Raw genomic sequence first — 19,752 nt, 5'->3', positions numbered from 1 at the left:
CTCTGGGCCCTACATAGAATCTGGGCCTCTAGGCTGTATGATTATTTTTCTGTAATAAAGGCTATAACAAGTTAAAGTGCCGGGCCAATTTTACATGTGTTTTGGGTGTGCGGGGGTATGTTTTCACCTACTGTCTAGTCTTAAATACCAGAAATCAACATTATAGATTCCACATGAAAAATACATTTTATTAAAAGCATATCTAAAAAAGAATTACATTCTAATAAAAGCATATATGAAAAATGATTGAGTAGACGGTAATGTTCTACCCTATTGTCTTAAATACTGGAATTTACAAATCAATGTTACAGATGCCACTTTAGAAACATTAAAAATACATTTTAGAAAAGGAGTGATTCTAAAGTTATGTTCTACCTCCCTAGGACAAATATTAAGGCAAATATAAGCTATGTACTTAGGATTGGTCAGATATATGGAGTTGCATTTGTTTAACCCCTTAAGGACAACGGGCGGTCCTAAACCCATTGAAAACAACGCATTTTGAGCCCGTAAACAGAAGCATCAGATCTTTCTGAGGCCGTCCATGACCCAGTGCAATGTTAATAGATACGGTAAACAGGCATATTTCTGATACATGTTGGAATGACTGTGTATGGTTTTGGGAGTTTATAGCCTTCATACTGGTCTTTGGAAGGAACTTTCCTTTAGGCCCTTTTTGCTTTATTACCCTATTATGACTTTGAGACCTAACAAAAATGTTTCCAAATTACCAACAGCATGATGAACACTAAATACGCAGCTCATCAATATAATATAAATAAGACTTACACAAATAAAAATTAGCAGTACTGGCTCTTTGCATCTACTCCTAAGGCTACGGCATGGTGGTGTATTTATGTATTTTAGCTCTGCTTCAAAAAAATGCTTAAATATAGATAATACCAAAAAAAAGGAAATCAAATATTGAAACAATGCTTTATCTGTCATTTGTTTTAAATATATATATTCTCTGTCCTAAGCAAGTTACATTGAGTTGGCAAACACTACATAAGAAGAGGTTATCTGTCTCACATAAAGGTGGATCAACACTACTGACAAAGTTACCTAAACCCATAGCAGAGAATCCTAAAATCCTGCAATGGCAGCAATAAACCAGAGTTGGGGGGAAAAAAACCTTAAACTGTTAAACATTAAAATCATAGAAAACAGAAAAGATACTTGTGAATCTGCTACCTTTTGAGTTGGGCAATAAGATAGGAGTCTGTTGGATGGTTGATGATATGGAAGAGTTGTAAATTTGGACTGAGAATCAAAAAACACTTCTAGAAACTGTGGTAGCAAAACTGCAAGAATATATATATATAGGGTGCATATATATGTCACTTTCCATTTTTTATGTGTATATATTCAAAAAAAAATACACGTTAAATCCTAAATGATACAGTGTAAAGATATTTACTCGTGTCTTGGGTACCGAAGTAGGGCTGTAAGGTTTTAAATAAGATATTTATTATGTCATATAACACAATAATATGACAATGACATAATATATTGCAATGGAGGTTTCATTAAAATATTTGAGCAAGGAGATGTCATGCTTAAAATAGCAAAGATCCTGTAAGTTAGAGTTTAGACCAGACATACAAACAAAACAGGATGTCCTGTAGATTATTTCACTAAATGTTATATATCCACTTAAAGATACTCAAGCACTTGTTGACTTCAGACACTGCGTCCAGCTGCCTCTTTGTGGTAACGTTTGTTAGTGATCTGTTCAAGCGCAGTGTGAGGCTTATTTCAAGAACAGAAAGCACATCCATACTTATACCTGCTGCTTCTTATCTTATTCTACGAGTAGACAATCAATATTTTGCCAACATCCCTTTCTTCCACACTCAAAGCACAAGAATCAAAACCATACATTGAATCTTCACAAAGTCTCTGAGTTTTCCGAAGGTTTTTGTTTTTTTTTATTCACGGTGGTCTATTATTTGCTGTCCATTCTATATGGTGCTCTTTGGTTAGCGGGCAAGGATTTCTGCTCAAGATCCCAGACGAAATGTCGAAGCTGACAAAGTATTTTGTGAAAAGCATCATTTGCAATCGGGTCAGAGAGTTGAAGGCGGAAGTTGTCACAAGGCAAAATCAATGGAGGGTGGTCAGTGAAGCTCTCGAAGATGTCTGCTGTAGACAAATATAATTAAGGAAGTTAGTACAGTATATTTCTAATTAATGGTGTATGAATACAAAAATCTTTATGTACAGAGACATGTTAACGTATATTAGCATATATTCATGTCTGACAAACTGTGTAGAACATCTGTGTGTAAAAAAGGCACATACCTTTTTATACTCAAATTGCAACTTTTCTGTACACAGTGCAAATAATCCCTAAATAGTCTGTCGGAAGAATTTTTCTACTGAGTGCTGCAAACCTTTATATATTGCCCTTAAGAAATTACTTGAAAACAGGGATCAAGCATCGCTACAACATTACATCTAAACATGATTCATATTTATCTTGATGGAAGAGGGGTTTTAAGCTCTTTTACTATCACCACCAGACCTGAATCATCAGGGGACAGATGGTATGTGACCTTAAACAGTTCTCTTACTTATTTCCTGTGGAAGGTTTGATCAGTTGTTCGAATTCACACAATGTTAGCATTTTAAAGTGTCTTTCTTGTTGTCCTTACCGCTTACACACTACATTGTAAACCATTGAGTTGCTAATTGAGTGATTTAAGAGCGTATTAACAAAACCACCCAGATATAATGCATTCTACAACAGGAACCTGTTAATAAGCTACTGCCATAAGTCAAGGTCAGTCTAATGCATCAAGTTAGTATAAAGTAAGTTAATAGAAGAATAAAATGTACAATAATGGCCTTTTGTGCCACCAATTTAATTGTTGTCCAGCTTGGGCAAAACTGAACCCATTTCATCCAATCCTTGCCAGGGTGTCCCTAAAAGTAACCAGGTTGTCACCCTGTTAAATAGACCGTATTTTTTATTTTACTCTTCAGAATACATAGTACATAATAATGAATAATAATAATATTTGATACAGAACCATATTGAACAGTGATACACAATGGGTAAATAGAAAATAAGAAATAGTGAAGAGGACCCTGCTCAAACCAGTTTACGATTGTATTAAAAGTAAGAACACCACAATTGTCACTGAAAGTGATTCACATAAAAAAATGTCTCTTGTATCTGTATGTCAAGTACAATAATTTTGTACTTGATGTTATCTGTAAAATTTTTACCTTGTACAGCGCTGCAGAATCTGTCCGCGCTTTATAAATAAAGTATAATAATAACAATAATTTTCTTCTATTGCTTACTCCCATGCAGGGTGCCTTTTTATTGTCCTGGAGGGAAGGGTAAGTTGCCTATATAGTGTTGGAGCCATCATTGTTCACAATGCTATGTCAGGTCCACACTGTCAGAAGTGAGACTCCAACTGAATGTGGTACTCGTAATGTTGGAGAAGTCTCTGCCGCACTGGCACAGAGAGCAGGCATGCTGCCGGAAGTAAGCACTGGAGATTATCTGCTTTTTTGAATTTTAGCAAATAATTAACCCCTTAAGGACAATGGGCGGTCCCTAAACCCATTGAAAACAATGCATTTTGAGCCCGTACAGGTACGGGCTTTGTCATTAAGGGGTTAATATTGTAAGCTCGTTTGAGAAGGGCCCTCCTCACCTGTTGTCTCTGTTAGTCAATTGGTTATGTTACATACTACTTATGTCCTGTCTACCCATTGTACAGCGCTATGGAATTTGATGGCACAATATAAAACAATAAATAATAATAATAATATGCAAACCTTACATTTAATCAGGGTTTGTTTCAGTGTTTTCTGAAGCGTAAAAAAGGCTTCCACTATCTAGCCCTGACTTTTCTTTTTCTCTAAGTATTTATATTTCTAAAAAAATTGATGCATGCTATAAAACACCAGCAAAACTATTTATATTCTATATATTCTATTGCTCTTTTTAGCTGTTTTTTTTTCTTCTTGACAAATATGCTTGTCACCTGTTTCCTTTGTTCTTACTGTCCTTTCTGAGAAGAATGGCTCTAATCTCTATATTGTTATTTTGTTTATATAGACTTGAGCCAAAAAAAAGGTTCACAGCTGGTAGTGGTTAAAAAGTCAGCCAAGATAAAAAGCTTACAAAAGAAAAACACAAATACAGACATTTATTCAAATATGCATAAATGGCCCTGCATGTGTTACCTCTGTAGTTTATTCATGTAACAGCTTTGTGGGTAAATTAAAAACATTAATTAAAACCTTTTACGCAAAGCATTTCAGATTCCTTATGATCTTCATACTTAATATTTAAGGATAAAATAGGTCTGCGGGATAAGAGTAAAAGAAGGATGCCTACACAGAAGGTCAAAACACAAGGTCAGACTGCACTCATTGAACTCACTGTTTGCGATTGCATCTTTTTCCTCCTCTGGGGGGTCCCAAGCAGCAGGATGTGATCGCCCCACTCCCAGATGATAGTTTCTTAACAAGTGATTGAGCTGAGCACTACTCAATGCTGGATATTCATTCCAAAGACTACCCCAAGAAAGCTGCATTGAAAAGTGAAAAGAAATATTTCACAAATAACATTATATGTATACTATATTTGCAATAATGCAACTTTTTAATAATACCCATTTCTGAAAGGAGCAATTGGTCATTGCAATATGTTTTCTGGGGGCTTAACCAATGAGTGGGAGATAAACAAGCGCTGAAATATATTCTGAAGATTTATAAACTACCAGAAAAGTTATTAATTTAGTGGAGAATACTTGAAATCATTAGTCAATACAGATGAGTGCTCAACACAGAATGAAAGAAGCGCCTGGCGAACAAAACAGAGAGGGTAATGGTCTTACTGAATATTAAAAATGGGGCATATTAAAGTTTATATATTATTGGCCACATCAAACAACGTCAACAAACCACTAGCCTCTACAAAAAGACACAATCTTTCTCTATATACAGAAACAATATCAATCATTATTGCTCTCCAGACAACAGAGGGCAAAACTAGACAATTTTCATGTGGGGTGGAAGACAAAGTAGGATTGAAATAACAATTATCTAACAACACATTTCAGTTAATATTGTCAAGGGAAGACAGCCCACTTAATTTTTGATGCCAAAGATGTACACAATAGGAGTGTATTTTTGTCAATTACTGTTTTTTTGTGTAACTTTATTAGGCACTTTTGCTTTGTTCATTACAGATGAGTGGGCTAGCAAAAATTCCTGGTCCTGACCATGAAATTATAAAGAGGGTGTTAATCCTCAAATCACTAAAAAAACAAAAAGATGAAACAGCACCCAGTGAAATCTACCAGCTGCTATAGGGACTAGTGTGCAAATCCCCCACAACACACTTTCAAATACAAATAAATACAAGAGTACAATTGTCCACGTGCGCTTGGTACAAAAAAATGTTGAATCAATAGTAAAATTAGATCTTGATCGCTAATTTGTGAGTGCAGCCATTACAGCTGATTTCTCACACAGTATACACTATGATTTTTTTTCTTCTTTTATATATACATCTCAGGAATACCACCAAAAATATCAGGTTACTATAAATGTACTATTTTTTGTACCAAGCACATGTGGACAATTGTACCCTTGTATTAAACAAAGATTTTTATGTTGTTAATTTCTTGTTGTACAGAAACTAGAACATTAGAGGATAGCATGATATGGTATGGAAATAAAATATAAACTTTATTTCCTTTTAAACCCTGCCTCATTCTTAATACGTCCTTCTCTCATGCTGTCTTCTTGCTACTTTTACTATCCTTCTTGCCACCTATTGTTATCCCATCCTTACCCTACATCCTGTTTACTGAGTAATCCTAGCTTTACATGCCTTTGTGCGTTCTCATTTTCCGTGTTCACCCCTGTCTTCAGCACTGCAACCTCTCCCTGCTCTTTCTTGTAGAGAGGATGTTAAGTGACATCTTTTCAGCATGTGGCTATGACTACTACCCTTGCTGAATGGAAGGATATATGGTGAACACGATAAATGCTCTAATATGCGTATTTCCAAGTGGTTACATCATCACTGTTCACACACTTTCAAACATTCTGCCTCGTGAAACCTCCAATCATAAAGCGATTTTTCAGATTTCAAGTGTTCAGATTCATACAGTTTTTTGGTTCTAGAGGGGAAAAAGTTGATCCTGTCAAAAAGTGTCAGGATGACTAATTAGTGTAACTGAAAACTTACAGCTCCATTTTGTTAAATGGTCACATGTTGACATCTGTGTTTATGGAGTGACGTTGAGGAGCCAAATATCACTTAAGCTGCCTGATGGTCCCGATTGTACCTTACATTAATAAAAACCAAAAAAAATAACTTCCTCTTACCTTTAGTAGACTAGTTTTAGGAATGCAGAGCAAGTTTACAGTGGTAGACAATTTTCGGAAGAATTCCGCTGCAATATCACCCAGACCAATCCCTTGCAACCAATCAAGGACCAAGTCAAGATTAGTACGGATTTGAACAGCCTTTGACCATTGGTAAAATGGCTCCCCATTACCTGTAAAATATAAGATTGATAAGGCTTTCTAACGCATATGGTGGAAAAACGAATTAGCAGAAGTATATATGAGGCAAAACAGGTATATCAAAACAATATCAGAGACTTTGGAATCTATAACAGAGAAAAACAAGATAGACAGTTTCTGTTTTAAATATAAAAAGGTAAATTTCTTGAAAGCTTAGCCCAGATAACAATAAAAACTCTATTGCTGTGTGAAGCGCCAAAATATAATATTTGTTTTAGTCACCTCTGTTGATGAAAAGAAGCTCAAAATGTTCCACATTTTATTGCACAAAGAGTTAAATGTTTGTGGTGTTATGGAACATGAAAAAGGACGTCATTCTCTCTTTTCAGAGTAGGCGACCTTCAGCTTCCTGCTATGGAGGGAAAAAGTGTTCCCTGCAGTCCTGAGACCAAGGCCAGGAGGAAACATACCATTTCCTGCAGATAACCTGGCAGGACAATGAGAGGAACTAGTGGCCCTGAGATGAGGCAAGTGAGCAGCCCCTCCTCCAATAGTAAAGATAAATGAATCAGGGAAAGATCCTTGGTAGTAAAATGCTGGACAGAAGTGCCTCACTGTAATATTTCCAGGCCAAATATAGGTCATTGGGCATTCTACTTCCACCATTATTGATTTCAACTGGCGAAGGACATACAATCCCAAATGTTTGAAAAGAACTGAAAATCTTGAAACTGATATAGAGTTTGTAAACAGCTGCTGAATTGGGACTTCATACATTGATCTGTGCTAGAGCTTCATTTTTTCCATTCTCCATATATAGAATAAGTTTCATTGTTTGACTTTTGGTGGACAAAACCTCTTATAGAGTAGGCTCTAAATAATATCTTTACTTATCTGGATATTATTAAATATATGTATTGTGAGGCTGTAAAACCCAGGGAGATGAATAGCTTGGCATTTGGGTACAGGTGCTATGCAGATCATACATATGGGTCCCTGGGGTGGAGCAATTGGAGAGCAGGGTGGGCCAATGCTCCATTCCCCCATTCTGTGGAAAACCCATGCCAGCTAGAAGGCTAGAAGTCTGCAGGATCCGGTCCGGGATTACTATGGGGTCTGCATCAGGCACAGGTGCTGGGCATTAAAACCCCCTGGAGCCTGATAATCAGAGAGACTGTTGAGTTTCCCTGCACTCCCAGGGCAAGGAAAGGCCCTGAAGAAGACCATCCCTGAGCCAAGTGAGGCAATACTGGACCTTTTGTGCGCTGTCTGGGAGAGGTTTTCCAGAGTGTGGTTGGGAGGTCAAGTTAGTGGACCAGCATAGTGCAGTTACTGAGGGCTCCAATTGGGAGCTACGTTGTTTCTTTTTATGATTTTGTTTTGGGGTGTTTCGTTTGAGCGATACAAAATAAATAAGTTTTATGCTACAAGTTGGTGTTCCTGAGCCTGATTGCCCTAGAGGACTATGCTTAAGACCCTTAACTGTGACATTGTATGGCCCTCATGCTACAGGGTTTGTCACAATATATATAAACAATATGAAGCACGCTTAACAAATGACATCACATGTCACAAGGATGGAATTTCACAAGAGATTTCAAATAAAACAAAAGATACACCTGCTGATTGCATGGAAATAGTAGAGGGAGAAAGTCTATCATGTTTCTTTTTTTTTGCAATATGGTCAAATTAAAAAAAGATAACATTTTTAATAAATCATTTTTAAAAGATGCTTTACACCAGTTTACAAGAAATGCAATATCATTGTTATACAGTAAGTCCTGCAGCATTTAGCTAAAGGCTACACATGCTAAACCTTCTAAAATATCAAGTTCCGTTTAAGGTGTGCTTCCTTTCCAATTATAAATTATTCTAGACATTGATGTTGATTATTTATAATAGGAAACTTGTGGGATTTTTCAGATTCTCGTTTTATAGTGTGATTAAAACGATATTCTAAGTTCAGTAACTTCAATTAAAGAGTTTAGCAGATGCAAGACGCTACCAACCTCTGTTTAGTCACTGACAACTAGAATTGTCAAAATGCGATATATTCAACTGCTACCTTCCATCAACTTTACAGATACAAAGGACACTTATGTTCACCCAAATGTAACTGCCAACTGTCCCTCATTTACTAGTACTTGTGTCTGAGCTATGGCACATGTACAGTTCCCAAATGGAACACTAAGCATACACAAAAGTGTGGATTCTGTGGTCACATAACTTGGGTGAAAAAAACCACACATATTATACAGTATTTTGGTCTTGGATTTCTTGTTACAAACTTACCCTTTTCCATTAAAGTATTGAAGAGGGAGGCATTAGAGAAAAAAAAGAGGTAACCAAATGTCTGAGACACAAGATCGGCGTGCAATTCACACTCCCGTGTTAAATCCAATGTGGCTTGATAGATGGCGAGTGTTCCACGGGTACCTTCAGGCATGCGGCTCAACTCGCCAACATCTGAGAGATTTGAGGGGTCTGTGAAAGGATTGCTTTCTAGGAGAGCAGGAAGAGCTGCATACAATGTCTACCAATAGAAAACAATATAGAACAAAATACACTTTCAGTATAATAAAGTTGTAAGTCAATGAAAAAACTGTTTTACATAACAAGCAGTGATGCATTCGTCCTGGCAGGCGAGTCTACAAAATACTGAAGACAAATTTGTTTTAGGGTTGTTCACAGTCAAAAAGATTAATGATAGGTCACAGCAAAGTGAAAAGGAAAACGCACAGGTACCTTTGTTAGGTAATACACACACTGTTGAAATGTATACATAATGACTTCATCAAGGAGGGCCATCGACTCCTCACATGCTTCTAGATCAGTTGTGAGCAAAGCGTCTTGGGAAGTGCCTGTAGAGAGCCGCACAAATATACAAATGACACAACTCTACACAAATTCTACCAAGAAATGTTTAACTTGTGAGTGCCATGCAACTGATTAATCAAATTTCTTGTAACATACAGTACTACATTTATACTTGCAACCTGTCAGATACTGATAAGTGCAATATATTTTGCTTGCATTATCTTTATTTCTCTTATATGTTAATATTGCATTCTAATCCTCAATACATAATGATTTTATTGTCGTTGGTAGTACCAACGCCTAGCACTAGTTTGAAAGTTTATATATATCATCTTGTGTGATACCAGGCCACATGTTCTGTTGTATTTGTCACCCTTTTTACCCGTTGATACTGTATATTCTTCTTCGTTATGCTGGGGCACAATTTATTTTGCTGTGGAAGGCTTGGGCAGTTTTCACAGCTTTGCTATAGTTATAGTGATATGATAATTTTATACACAGTTTAGATTTAACTAGAGAAACCTTCACAAATAAAGAAACCCAGCTATAGTTACCTATAGTGGTAACCCCTCCCCCCCCCAAAAAAAAACATGACTCCCCTCAAATATTTCCCATAAATTACAAATGAAGCAAAAAACAACAATAACCCTAAATCTAATGAATGTGGTTGTATATACAGGTAGATTTCATGTCATAACCTGTCCTAGACTGGCGATGATGAGGCGGCCCTGGCACTTTGACGTAGTGCGCAGCAGGCATATTCACCTGGCGGCTGGAGTGGAGCGATAAAACTATTGCAGCTAACACATTTCCTGACCCATGTCCTCTCCTTTTTTAAATAATTCTAAGAAAGACCTGCCAACAACTTTTACCAACTTAAAGGGGAAATCTCACCACAGCTCAGTTGTTTTAATAAAGTATTAAGTATTTAAGCAACCCATACTTAATCCTTTAAGTCATTTTTAAACATTCATTTTACTTATCCGGAGCTTTAATACAAATACACCCCCCCCCCCCATGACCCTCTGGCACTGGTAAGGTTACATATTGCTGAAAAGGCTGCAAATTGTGGTCTTATTTTTAGCAACACACAGCTTCACACAGGAGGTGTCTGATGTCATTGGATGATGTCACTTTCCCCTCTAGTCTAGTCTGTGTCATAGCTGGAAGAGGTGACACTGTTGTAAAGACTGAAGAAACTGGAGCTTCTTTCCAAAGAAGCAAGGACACCCATGGAAAAGTAAGTTTTCCACCAAACTGCTTCGTCTAACACTAGCTAAGCACACAGCATTTGGCACCTTAACAACTCCATAGCTATACCATAAAAAAGTCTGCTTCTGACAAAGGACTTATGTTTGTGAAAAAGAGAAGGCATCTCTAGTAAGGGATACTTTGTGTCACACTAGGCAGGCATTTCTCTGTAGATAAAGAACAAATAAGGAGCAAACTTGGTAGAAAAATCAGCCCTGGTTACCCAGTTATGTAAATAGCCCACCCACAAGCCATTCTCTACTCACAGCCCCTGATAAGCAAGTATATTCAGCAAAACAATACAATACATTGACAGAATGATAAAACCATGTCTAGAATAGTAAAAACATCTTAAAGACTAGACTGTATTATATTTTCTTAATTCCATTATTCAAAACCGAGTTCAGCGATCAGTGCTTATTTGCGCTTTACCTTCTGATTCCCATTCCTTTTCCATGTCTAGGATTTTTCTTTGGACAAAATTGAGAAGTTCCATTGAGTTTGCCATCCATAACATTAGAGGCCGAAGGTCAGTAGCAACCTCTTCAATGCCCAGAGTACTCATAAAAGCTTTGTCCTGCTGACTATAAAAATTCAACCAAGTAAATTACAATCTTCTTCAAATGCCCCCCCCCCCAGTTAATTACCAGTACGCAAACTACAAAAAACTAAAACATCTCTCAAGTTACAGTAGTACCTCTCCGACATGTTGGGCAGCTCTTAAAGGTAACAACAGCGTGCAATTGTATGACTGGGCTCTGGCATACTCAGCCTAAAAATTCACAGTGGGTGAGGAGAACATAGTTTGGGGTCTTAATGTGTGTTGTTGCTCCTGAGGAGATGACACATATGCACAACCTTTTTGCTGCTAAGTTTGCATATAGTTGCCCTGACCTTACGTGCGATTATGTATTGTGTGGAATGGATATTTAGCATGGCTGAAAATGTTAGATGATATATTTGCCGTGTAGAACTCTGGGGTCTTGACTTGGGCAATATAGAGGGTAGTGGGCTAGTCCAGTAGATGTGATATAGCATTACAGAGTGAGTAGGGGAGAGAGACCAGGGAAGAGAGAAAATAGATGTCTATTCACTGAAAGTCCAACACAGAGACCTTTTGCTGCTTGGCTGGCCCAGTATAATGTATAATTCAACCAGAAATATTTTTTTCTTACTCTCTATTAGACTTCCCTTTAACCCTTCCTCTCCTGAAACCAGTAGAAGCAGCAGCATCCAATTACATGTATGCTAGTTGGACATCAGTGTTCAGACACATACATGTAGTTGGCTAACACAACTGTATGACTAGGCACTAAAGTTTGACCTGTCTCTACTACCCCTGCCTACAATTCTGCCAGTTTTACTTGTAAATATACTTGAAAAGGGTATTTCTTAACATTTAACGTATCCAACAACTTTTGATATCTAATAGTCACTATTTACAATAGATCTGAACAATTGAGCAAGGAAATGTAAAGAAAGGCAGGAAATGATCACAACTTACTTTTCTGGTTGCTTGTCTCCAATCTCTTTAATCTTCTCCTGTACAGACAAAACACATTAACAAATATTTAAGAATGAAACTACATTTACAAATGACTAAACATTAAATCATGGACATTTTTTAACCACCTTGTCTGAATTAATAAATAAATTATAAATACATTTATAAAATACATTTTATATAAATATATATATATATATATATATATATATACACACACACTCTATATGGACAAAAGTATTGAGACACCTGACTATTACACCAACAGAGACTTTTATGACATTGTATTCTAAATGCATAGACATTAATATGAAGTTGGTCCCTATTAGTTTTCACTCTTCTGTGAATTTTTGCCCATTCATCCAGTAGAGCATCTGTGAGGTCCGGCACTGATGGACAAGAAGGTCTGGCTCACAATCTCCATTCCAAAGGTGTTCAATAGGGTTGCAGTCAGGGCTTTGTGCGGGCCAGTCAAGTTCTTCCACAACAAACGCATCCGACCATGTCTTTATGGACCTTTCTTTGTGCACCACTATATGGACAGAAATATTGGGACACACCTGTTAATTGAAATCAGGTTTTGGGCCCCTTCCTTCCCGGTGAAGGAAAATCTCAATGCTTCAGAATACCATTTTGGACAATGCTGGTTCCAACTTTGGTTCCAACTGTGGGAACAGTTTGGGAAAGACCTATTCTCTAATCCAGCATGGATGTGCTCCAGTGCAAAAAACAATAATATAATAGACCTTATACATAATAATGTCTATATATTTAGAATGCAATGTCATCAAAGTCCCTGTTGGTGTAATAGTCAGTTATACCAATATTTTTCTTTCCATATAGTGTATGTATATATAACCCTGTACATTATCCACAGGTGAAAATAATAGCCTTGGTACAATCCTTACTATAGACAAGTATAACAAGGCAAGAAGCACATAGGTACACACACATATGCACATAGCCGTGCTGAGGTTCTATTAGAGCTCACTCTTTTTGAAAGTGAATATTAATTTAATTTTTACATAACTATTTATAATGTTATAAACTAGTCCTCATAGCCTCCCTGTGCTATGGAAAATATTTCTGAGAGACCTTAAAGCTGGGTGACAAACATAATGGGGTGTTCCAGTGCAAGAAGGGAAAACTATACACAGATGTGTCACATTTAATGGATGTGCTGTTTTAAGCATGTTTTTTCTCATACATATAGCTGACACTAATCAATCTGCATCTGGGATGGGTAAATTGACAATTAACGATCTGCATCTGGGATGGCTAAAGTACGTGTTCATGATTTGTGGGTATGATGGCCTAAGAGGATGGTTATATTTTGAATACATTTTGTACTACAGTACTGGTGCCATTGGTAGTTGGTTATTAGTTCCTTTTATGCGGTATAATGATTCATGTCTGTTTTTTAACTGCTCTCCAGATAGCTGCCAACTTGATGTAATGCTGTTTAATTAAACATTCTATATACTGCCCTGACCTCACTATTTGGACCAATGATCACATATGCCACCCTCTACAATACTCATCTGCTGCCTATTTTTACACTCCTAACTTTGACCAGTTGCTGTCTGACTTTTTACTTTACTACCTACAGTGCTGTATTCTAATATTACTGGTGCAGACACAAAAAGAGTTAGACATTTTATATTGGAGCATCATCAGTTTTAACCTATACCTTTGATTTATATACCCTTAATTGCTGACTCCTATCAAATAAACTGCTGTAAATATTTACATATTATTTTGTAGGTACGATATGCACATGATGATGCTTATGCAGTCCATGTAATGCATATTTAATTCATTCATAAGCTACTTTCCATTTTGCGTTTAATACTTATATTAATTTATAAGCCTATTGTTTGTTTTTTGAGAAATGCAACACATCAATTTCAGGGAATTGTTATAGAAGATAGGTATTACCCAGACTACTTCCTTGATGAGCGTGGCAATCTTCATGACTAACTTGGGGAAATGCCCAGGGTCCAGGGCTCGAGTTGAGTGCTCAATACAGAGGCTGAAGAGGTAGGCAGGAGACAGTTTAAACTCATTGCCAGGGTTACCAGTTTTTTCAATAATTTCTTTCAACAAAGCATCCTCTTCCTGTGAGCGGTACTGCAACATCAAATCCCGACTCTCTATGTATGCTTGCACGGCCTCTTGTCTCTCTTGTAGCGTGCGCCCACACATTTGGCATGAAAAGGCCCCACTCAGTCCAGGTGATGACCAGGACTGTGGAAGCCAGGCAGGTTTGCCTTGGGTCACTCTAGGATCTTTATACATGAACAAAAAATGTTCCCCAAGTCCCAACAAATCTCCAGTCTGAAGTTCAGCTTCTCTTTGTAGTACTACTCCATTATGTATAACAAGAGCCCCGCGGTAAGGCCTTACACGGACTATATTCTTCTGTCCAGAGGAATCCAAATGCCATACACAACAGTGACGAGGAAGGATATCTGGAGCCGAAAGGAAAGTGTCAACATAAGGTCCTTTGTCCCTGGAAGATTTTTCTGATCTCCCAAATAGATGCTTCTTCCGGGTCATTACATATATAACAAAGTCCTGCCAAAAAAAAAAACAACAAAATCTCATTATGTTATAACAACTGTTTACAGTGACATATAAGTAAATAAAACTACATTTTATAACTGCGAAAAAAACATGATCACACCTGCAATAAAAGGTATTATTACCACATATTGATTACCAGTTGAATACCATTTCTCTGACCCATCCTATATCCTTTCCATCTCCAACCTCGCCGTTATATTTACTGATAATTTTGTTTTTAAATCTCCACCGTTACTCCATTACTTTTCCTTTTCTTGCTCACTTTCATCTTCTGCACTTTCCCATTTGACTTTACAAATTAATATATTCCTTTTAAACCAAGCAGCCAAATTCATGAAGACAAATTAAGTGTTCACATTTCCATAGGTATTTCAATCACAATTTTTTGAAATGGTCACAATTAAATGATCTAGACCACAACTAAATAAAGGAAATCCAAACCTATTGCAGGATGGGCAAAGAAGATTTAAACAAAGTTAACTAATAATAATAACTTTAAAAAATGACTGAATTGATTCCCATCCACATGCAGCAAAACCTTCTGATTAACAAATGTAAGCATTAAGTAATATTTATCATACCTGCTCTTTGTTGTATCCTTGAAGAAGAAGAAAGTATGGGTGCTGTACAGGTGGCTGAATCAAGCATTGAGACAGACGTTCGAAATCTAAGTTGTCTGCAGCATAGTCTACGCTGTCAGCATTATGAGTGTTTTCGGACAAGCTTTGTATCTCCACACTGCCATCCTTTTGACTTGGATCTACATCCTGTGTAGCATCTGTATCGTTAGCTACCATGCTTTTAATGCTTTTCCTTTCTCTGCGCTTCTTGGAGTTCAGATTGATATCACTTATACTGCGGCGAAGCGAGATGCTATCTTCTCGGTCCCTCATTGGGGCATTTCCACCTGAGGCCGCTCGAGACCGACTCTTCTGTAACCTGCGAGCTTGAGCATTGATACCTGTGGTAACATAATGCATAGAGATTTCAAAAGACAAAAACACACTTGTGAAATATGTACATAATACAAATAAAAACATTTAGAAACACTCCATACATCATGTTTTGCCCTATATGTTATTGTTCATCAGATCAGTACCTCTTTTGCAGATTCTTTCTGTTGGTTTTTTTCCCTTTTTTGTGTTTTGTGGGGGTAGTTTTAGGTTAGTGGAGCAAATGTATTTGAGTACATTTTTTTTTCTTACCTACACAATATTTGAGCTATTTCAGAAATGTTACATTTTTTAAGCTGACAGTGGTCCACGATGGACAGTCAATATTTGGTTATATCAAGGTTCATGTACTGAAGTGGATTTGTCCAACAAAAATACAATTAGCAAATAACAAAAATTCATGTATATGCCACCTCAACAAAAGTCATTACATAATACATTTCACAGGTGGAAAACTGGATCCATGGCTAAACTGGATCACAATTCCATAATTTTAAATATGCATAATAACTCAGAGTGTACTTTTGTATTTCAACAAAGGGCCATCTAGAACATTCCCACCTGCAGTCTCTTTATCTTCGGCTGTTGTCATCTTCTCCACTTCCTGCTTCCGTCTAATTTCAAAGCGACGAGAGAAACCAGCTTTAGGCTTCCACATTTCCTGCAGAACCAGGGGGCGTTCATGGTCCCCTACTATACGTAGGTATTCCATCTTCCATTCCCCTTCATGTCCCACAAATCGACCCACAACATCGCACAGGACAAAGGTTTCTGTGTCTGAATCAACTACAGCATATCTTTCCAGGGCCTCCCTAACTAACTCCCTTGCAGTAGAACGTGGAGTGGCCAAAACACTTTTGTAGTTCGTTCCAGAAGATATGTCATCACCAAATATCTTGAGAATACCTGGCAAATTTTTTTGGCTAGAGAGCTCCACCAGGTCCTCAGGCACAGTGTCAATGATCTCTGACAACTTCTTCTCGCTGCCCCAGCGTCCTGTTCCACTACCTGCACTAATACTACCAACAATACTGTTCGTACTGCGGTGAAAAATGTTTGACAGGCGTTTATGACGGTTGTTTTTGTTCTTAGTTGGCTGGCGCAATTCCACAGTCTCATTGCTGCGGCTGGCTGTGTCTGAGGAGGTTGACCTGTCAATAAGAATCGCATATTAGGTACGCAAACAAAGACAAGAACTAGTTTTTAACTTTTATGTTGTCTGCATATTCTTTTATATCTGGAGTTGCATGTATAACAAATTGGATTTAAACATGTATACATAGCTCAAATTAATTAATTAATTAACATCTCATGCATAAAAGATACCATAGCTTAAAAATATGTACGCACAAACAAGTTAACTGAGATACCAGCAACAATAAATTAATAGGTAGCAGTCATCAGTGTTATCTTCCATTTGCTCAAGAACATTCTATAAAATGCTTACACGTTTGTAACTTTGGAATGTCCACTTTGCTACATTTGGTAATTTGCTTTAAGTAGAACAGCTGACAAAAGAGAATTCAGTTGAACTTTAATTTCAAGGACACCCTGCTATCAACTTGGACAAACTAACCACAAACAGCACATGAATCTCAGTCCTACCCAAAACACCAAACCAATTAAGCTGACACTTTTCAGACAGCTATTTTTGAGAACTTTCAGTTTTGTGCAGTTAACCTCTTGTTTTTAAGGCTATGGTGCAAACGTATTTGAAACAAAAGCCAAATCAATCATAGCCAACAGCTGACTATTCATATATCACCTAGAATATGATGAAGGATGACGATGGCTAATTCTGCTGGTTTCTGCCAGCAAACCTTCCAGTCTAAACTTCAAGGACTTACGGAAATGATACAGCTTAAACTTCTTGATACCCACCCTCTAATTTCCTCCCATTACACTCTTTCATTCCAACGTTTGTCATATGATTGTGCTACAGGATGGCGGAAGGGAAACCCCACCTTCTAAGCACTGTCTCAGCAAAGCCATTAAAATATTCAACTTGATTTTACTGTAGGCATTTTGGATCTGCAGACATATTATATTCAATCTAACGCTCCAGAAGGTTATATAATATTTCAAACACTGAAGCAATTAGTAACTATTGTTCTGGTTTAAAGTCAGACAATATGTTTCTATTATAGCCTTTTCTCTAAACTACATCTATCCTGCATACTGTCACATTTTTCTTGTCTTTGGATTCTCCTGTTCCATAAATAACGAGACCTTTTAAGATCGTAGCAAAACAATTTGATTAATTGCTCATAAGTGTTATAGTCCAGCAGATGTCCAATCCTCTAACACCAAAGCCTGAAGAGTTTTATGGCCTAAGAATGATTCCTGTTCTTTAGGCAACTGACTAATGGAAAAGAAAAATAATTGATTAATCTAAAATTGTTAGATAATTGTTAATTAGATATATTTAGAAACATATTTTTGACCATTTTCCTTTTACATTAATATGAAAAACATAGGTTTTTGTTTTCCAACACACTTATTAAATGACAAGTGTAAAAAGCTTTTAGGTAAGGCATCAATTAAATTAATACAATATCAATATAAATTAAATGTAACAAATAGCCACAAAATAAGAAGTTGGTAGAGCATTGCAATTTAAATATGTGTCTTCCTTTTAAATAATTATTTGCTTTTTTAGTATTTTAGGTAAACAGGACCATTTATATCCAGATCGTGCAGTAGCTGTGAAGGCCACATAATGTGACACATGTCCAACATATGAATAGGGAATCATTTGTAATCTTACTTGATTGAACCCACACTAGGCCAGCGCCGGCCTAATTTGGCAAAATGCTTCTTTGGAGAATTAATCCACAGTCCAACAGGAAAATGAAGCTTTCCAAATCTGGGGCTTCCTTCCTTTTTCTCTTCGTGAAACATGGTCTAACCTTTTCAGACCTGGGATGAAAAAATGTTAAAGCTTCCAATTGTTGAAACCAGAATTTTGTTAATGCATAATAGTTTGTTTTGTCAAAGATCACCTCTAATATAGATGGAAGATTGACTGACCATAAAGAAACAGCCACTAGTTTATGTGGTTATATATATGTATACACACATCTTTAAAAAGAAAGTTCAATATATGTTAAGATATTTATATTAACAGACTTTTGCCCTTACCACTCTCCTCATATTACTTATGGTAATGCTTCTGATTGGTTACTTATAGAATTTCATTTAACAAAAAGAAAAAAGGTTCCAAAGGAAAGGAGTTTCCAAAAAAAGGGGGTGTTAATTAAATATGTTTTATGGATGATTTCATTTTTTATTATTGGATTATTTATTGGTATCACACAGAAAATAACACCTAAATAATTATTGGATTCACATTTGGGTTACTGATACATTCCTGATTGAACAAAACATTTTAACTGAAAGCAAATGGAGCAAAAGAACTGGATGGGTTGTTAATTACTGTAGTACAAATAAAAAATGTTACAGTATGATACACTGATAATTTGTGAATAATATTGATCTATTGTAAGATTGTAATAGAGAATTGGTCTCATATAATTTGACCGCAAACTTTCCATCTATTTAATAGAGCACTCTTGTTATAATTTAGGGACATAAACATGTGGCATATTATAGAAAAATAAGCCAGAAAGCAGTCTCAAAATAACTGCACAGCTACAATGAAGAGAAGTGTATAATTATAAAGAAAATAATTACACAAAAGAAAAAGTTCTCATCATTTAAAGTAGAAAGGATGCAGGAAATAGCAGACCATTCAAGGAAATCCTTATGAAAGACAATGTCACAAACATTTGAACCAAAAAGTATAATGATACATTAATTTTTGGAGGGAAAAAAAACTTATTTTTACTAAAAGCATTTTCTATAAATGAAGATCGTTGGATGCAAGCTTGTTTTGTTATGTTACTACATAAGCAGAATGAAATCAAATTATGAGTGTAATTAACATTTAGTTGAATTGCTTAAAAACAGTTTGTAGACTCAATTAGACATATTCCGCCAAAAGACAGCACTCTGTGTAAATCATGGACAATGGCATTGCTTAAAAACACAAAGAAATACAGACAGTGACGCCGGCCATTTTAAGTAATTCAATTCCTGTTTTCAAATATTGATGCGCACTTGTGTTTTGCATAT

At 36.5% G+C, this 19,752-nt stretch overlaps 1 protein-coding gene across 2 annotated transcripts; it reads right to left on the bottom strand.

Moving 5' to 3' along the window:
• Positions 1 to 1,448: 1,448 nt before the first annotated feature.
• Positions 1,449 to 18,644, bottom strand: RASIP1 (Ras interacting protein 1). 2 transcript variants are annotated; one of them, XM_053452370.1, is made up of 11 exons: positions 18,386 to 18,644; positions 16,180 to 16,769; positions 15,247 to 15,626; positions 14,018 to 14,656; positions 12,080 to 12,117; positions 11,008 to 11,159; positions 9,253 to 9,368; positions 8,800 to 9,040; positions 6,367 to 6,539; positions 4,409 to 4,556; positions 1,449 to 2,142 (listed from the first exon to the last, which is right to left on the bottom strand). In XM_053452370.1, exons 1-11 carry the CDS (start codon positions 18,517 to 18,519, stop codon positions 1,949 to 1,951), a joined length of 2,805 nt encoding a protein of 934 aa, XP_053308345.1. In that variant the 5' UTR covers positions 18,520 to 18,644; the 3' UTR covers positions 1,449 to 1,948. The 2 variants fall into 2 exon arrangements, with proteins under 2 accessions (XP_053308345.1, XP_053308344.1); XM_053452369.1 differs by having other exon boundaries at positions 1,449 to 2,145; positions 18,386 to 18,641.
• Between the last annotated feature and the right edge of the window lie 1,108 nt (positions 18,645 to 19,752).

The sequence above is a fragment of the Spea bombifrons genome, chromosome 12 (assembly GCF_027358695.1).
Source record: "Spea bombifrons isolate aSpeBom1 chromosome 12, aSpeBom1.2.pri, whole genome shotgun sequence".
Classification (NCBI taxonomy): domain Eukaryota; kingdom Metazoa; phylum Chordata; class Amphibia; order Anura; family Pelobatidae; genus Spea; species Spea bombifrons.
Note: the sequence above shows the minus strand (reverse complement) of the source record. Positions and strands in the feature narration are given on the sequence as shown.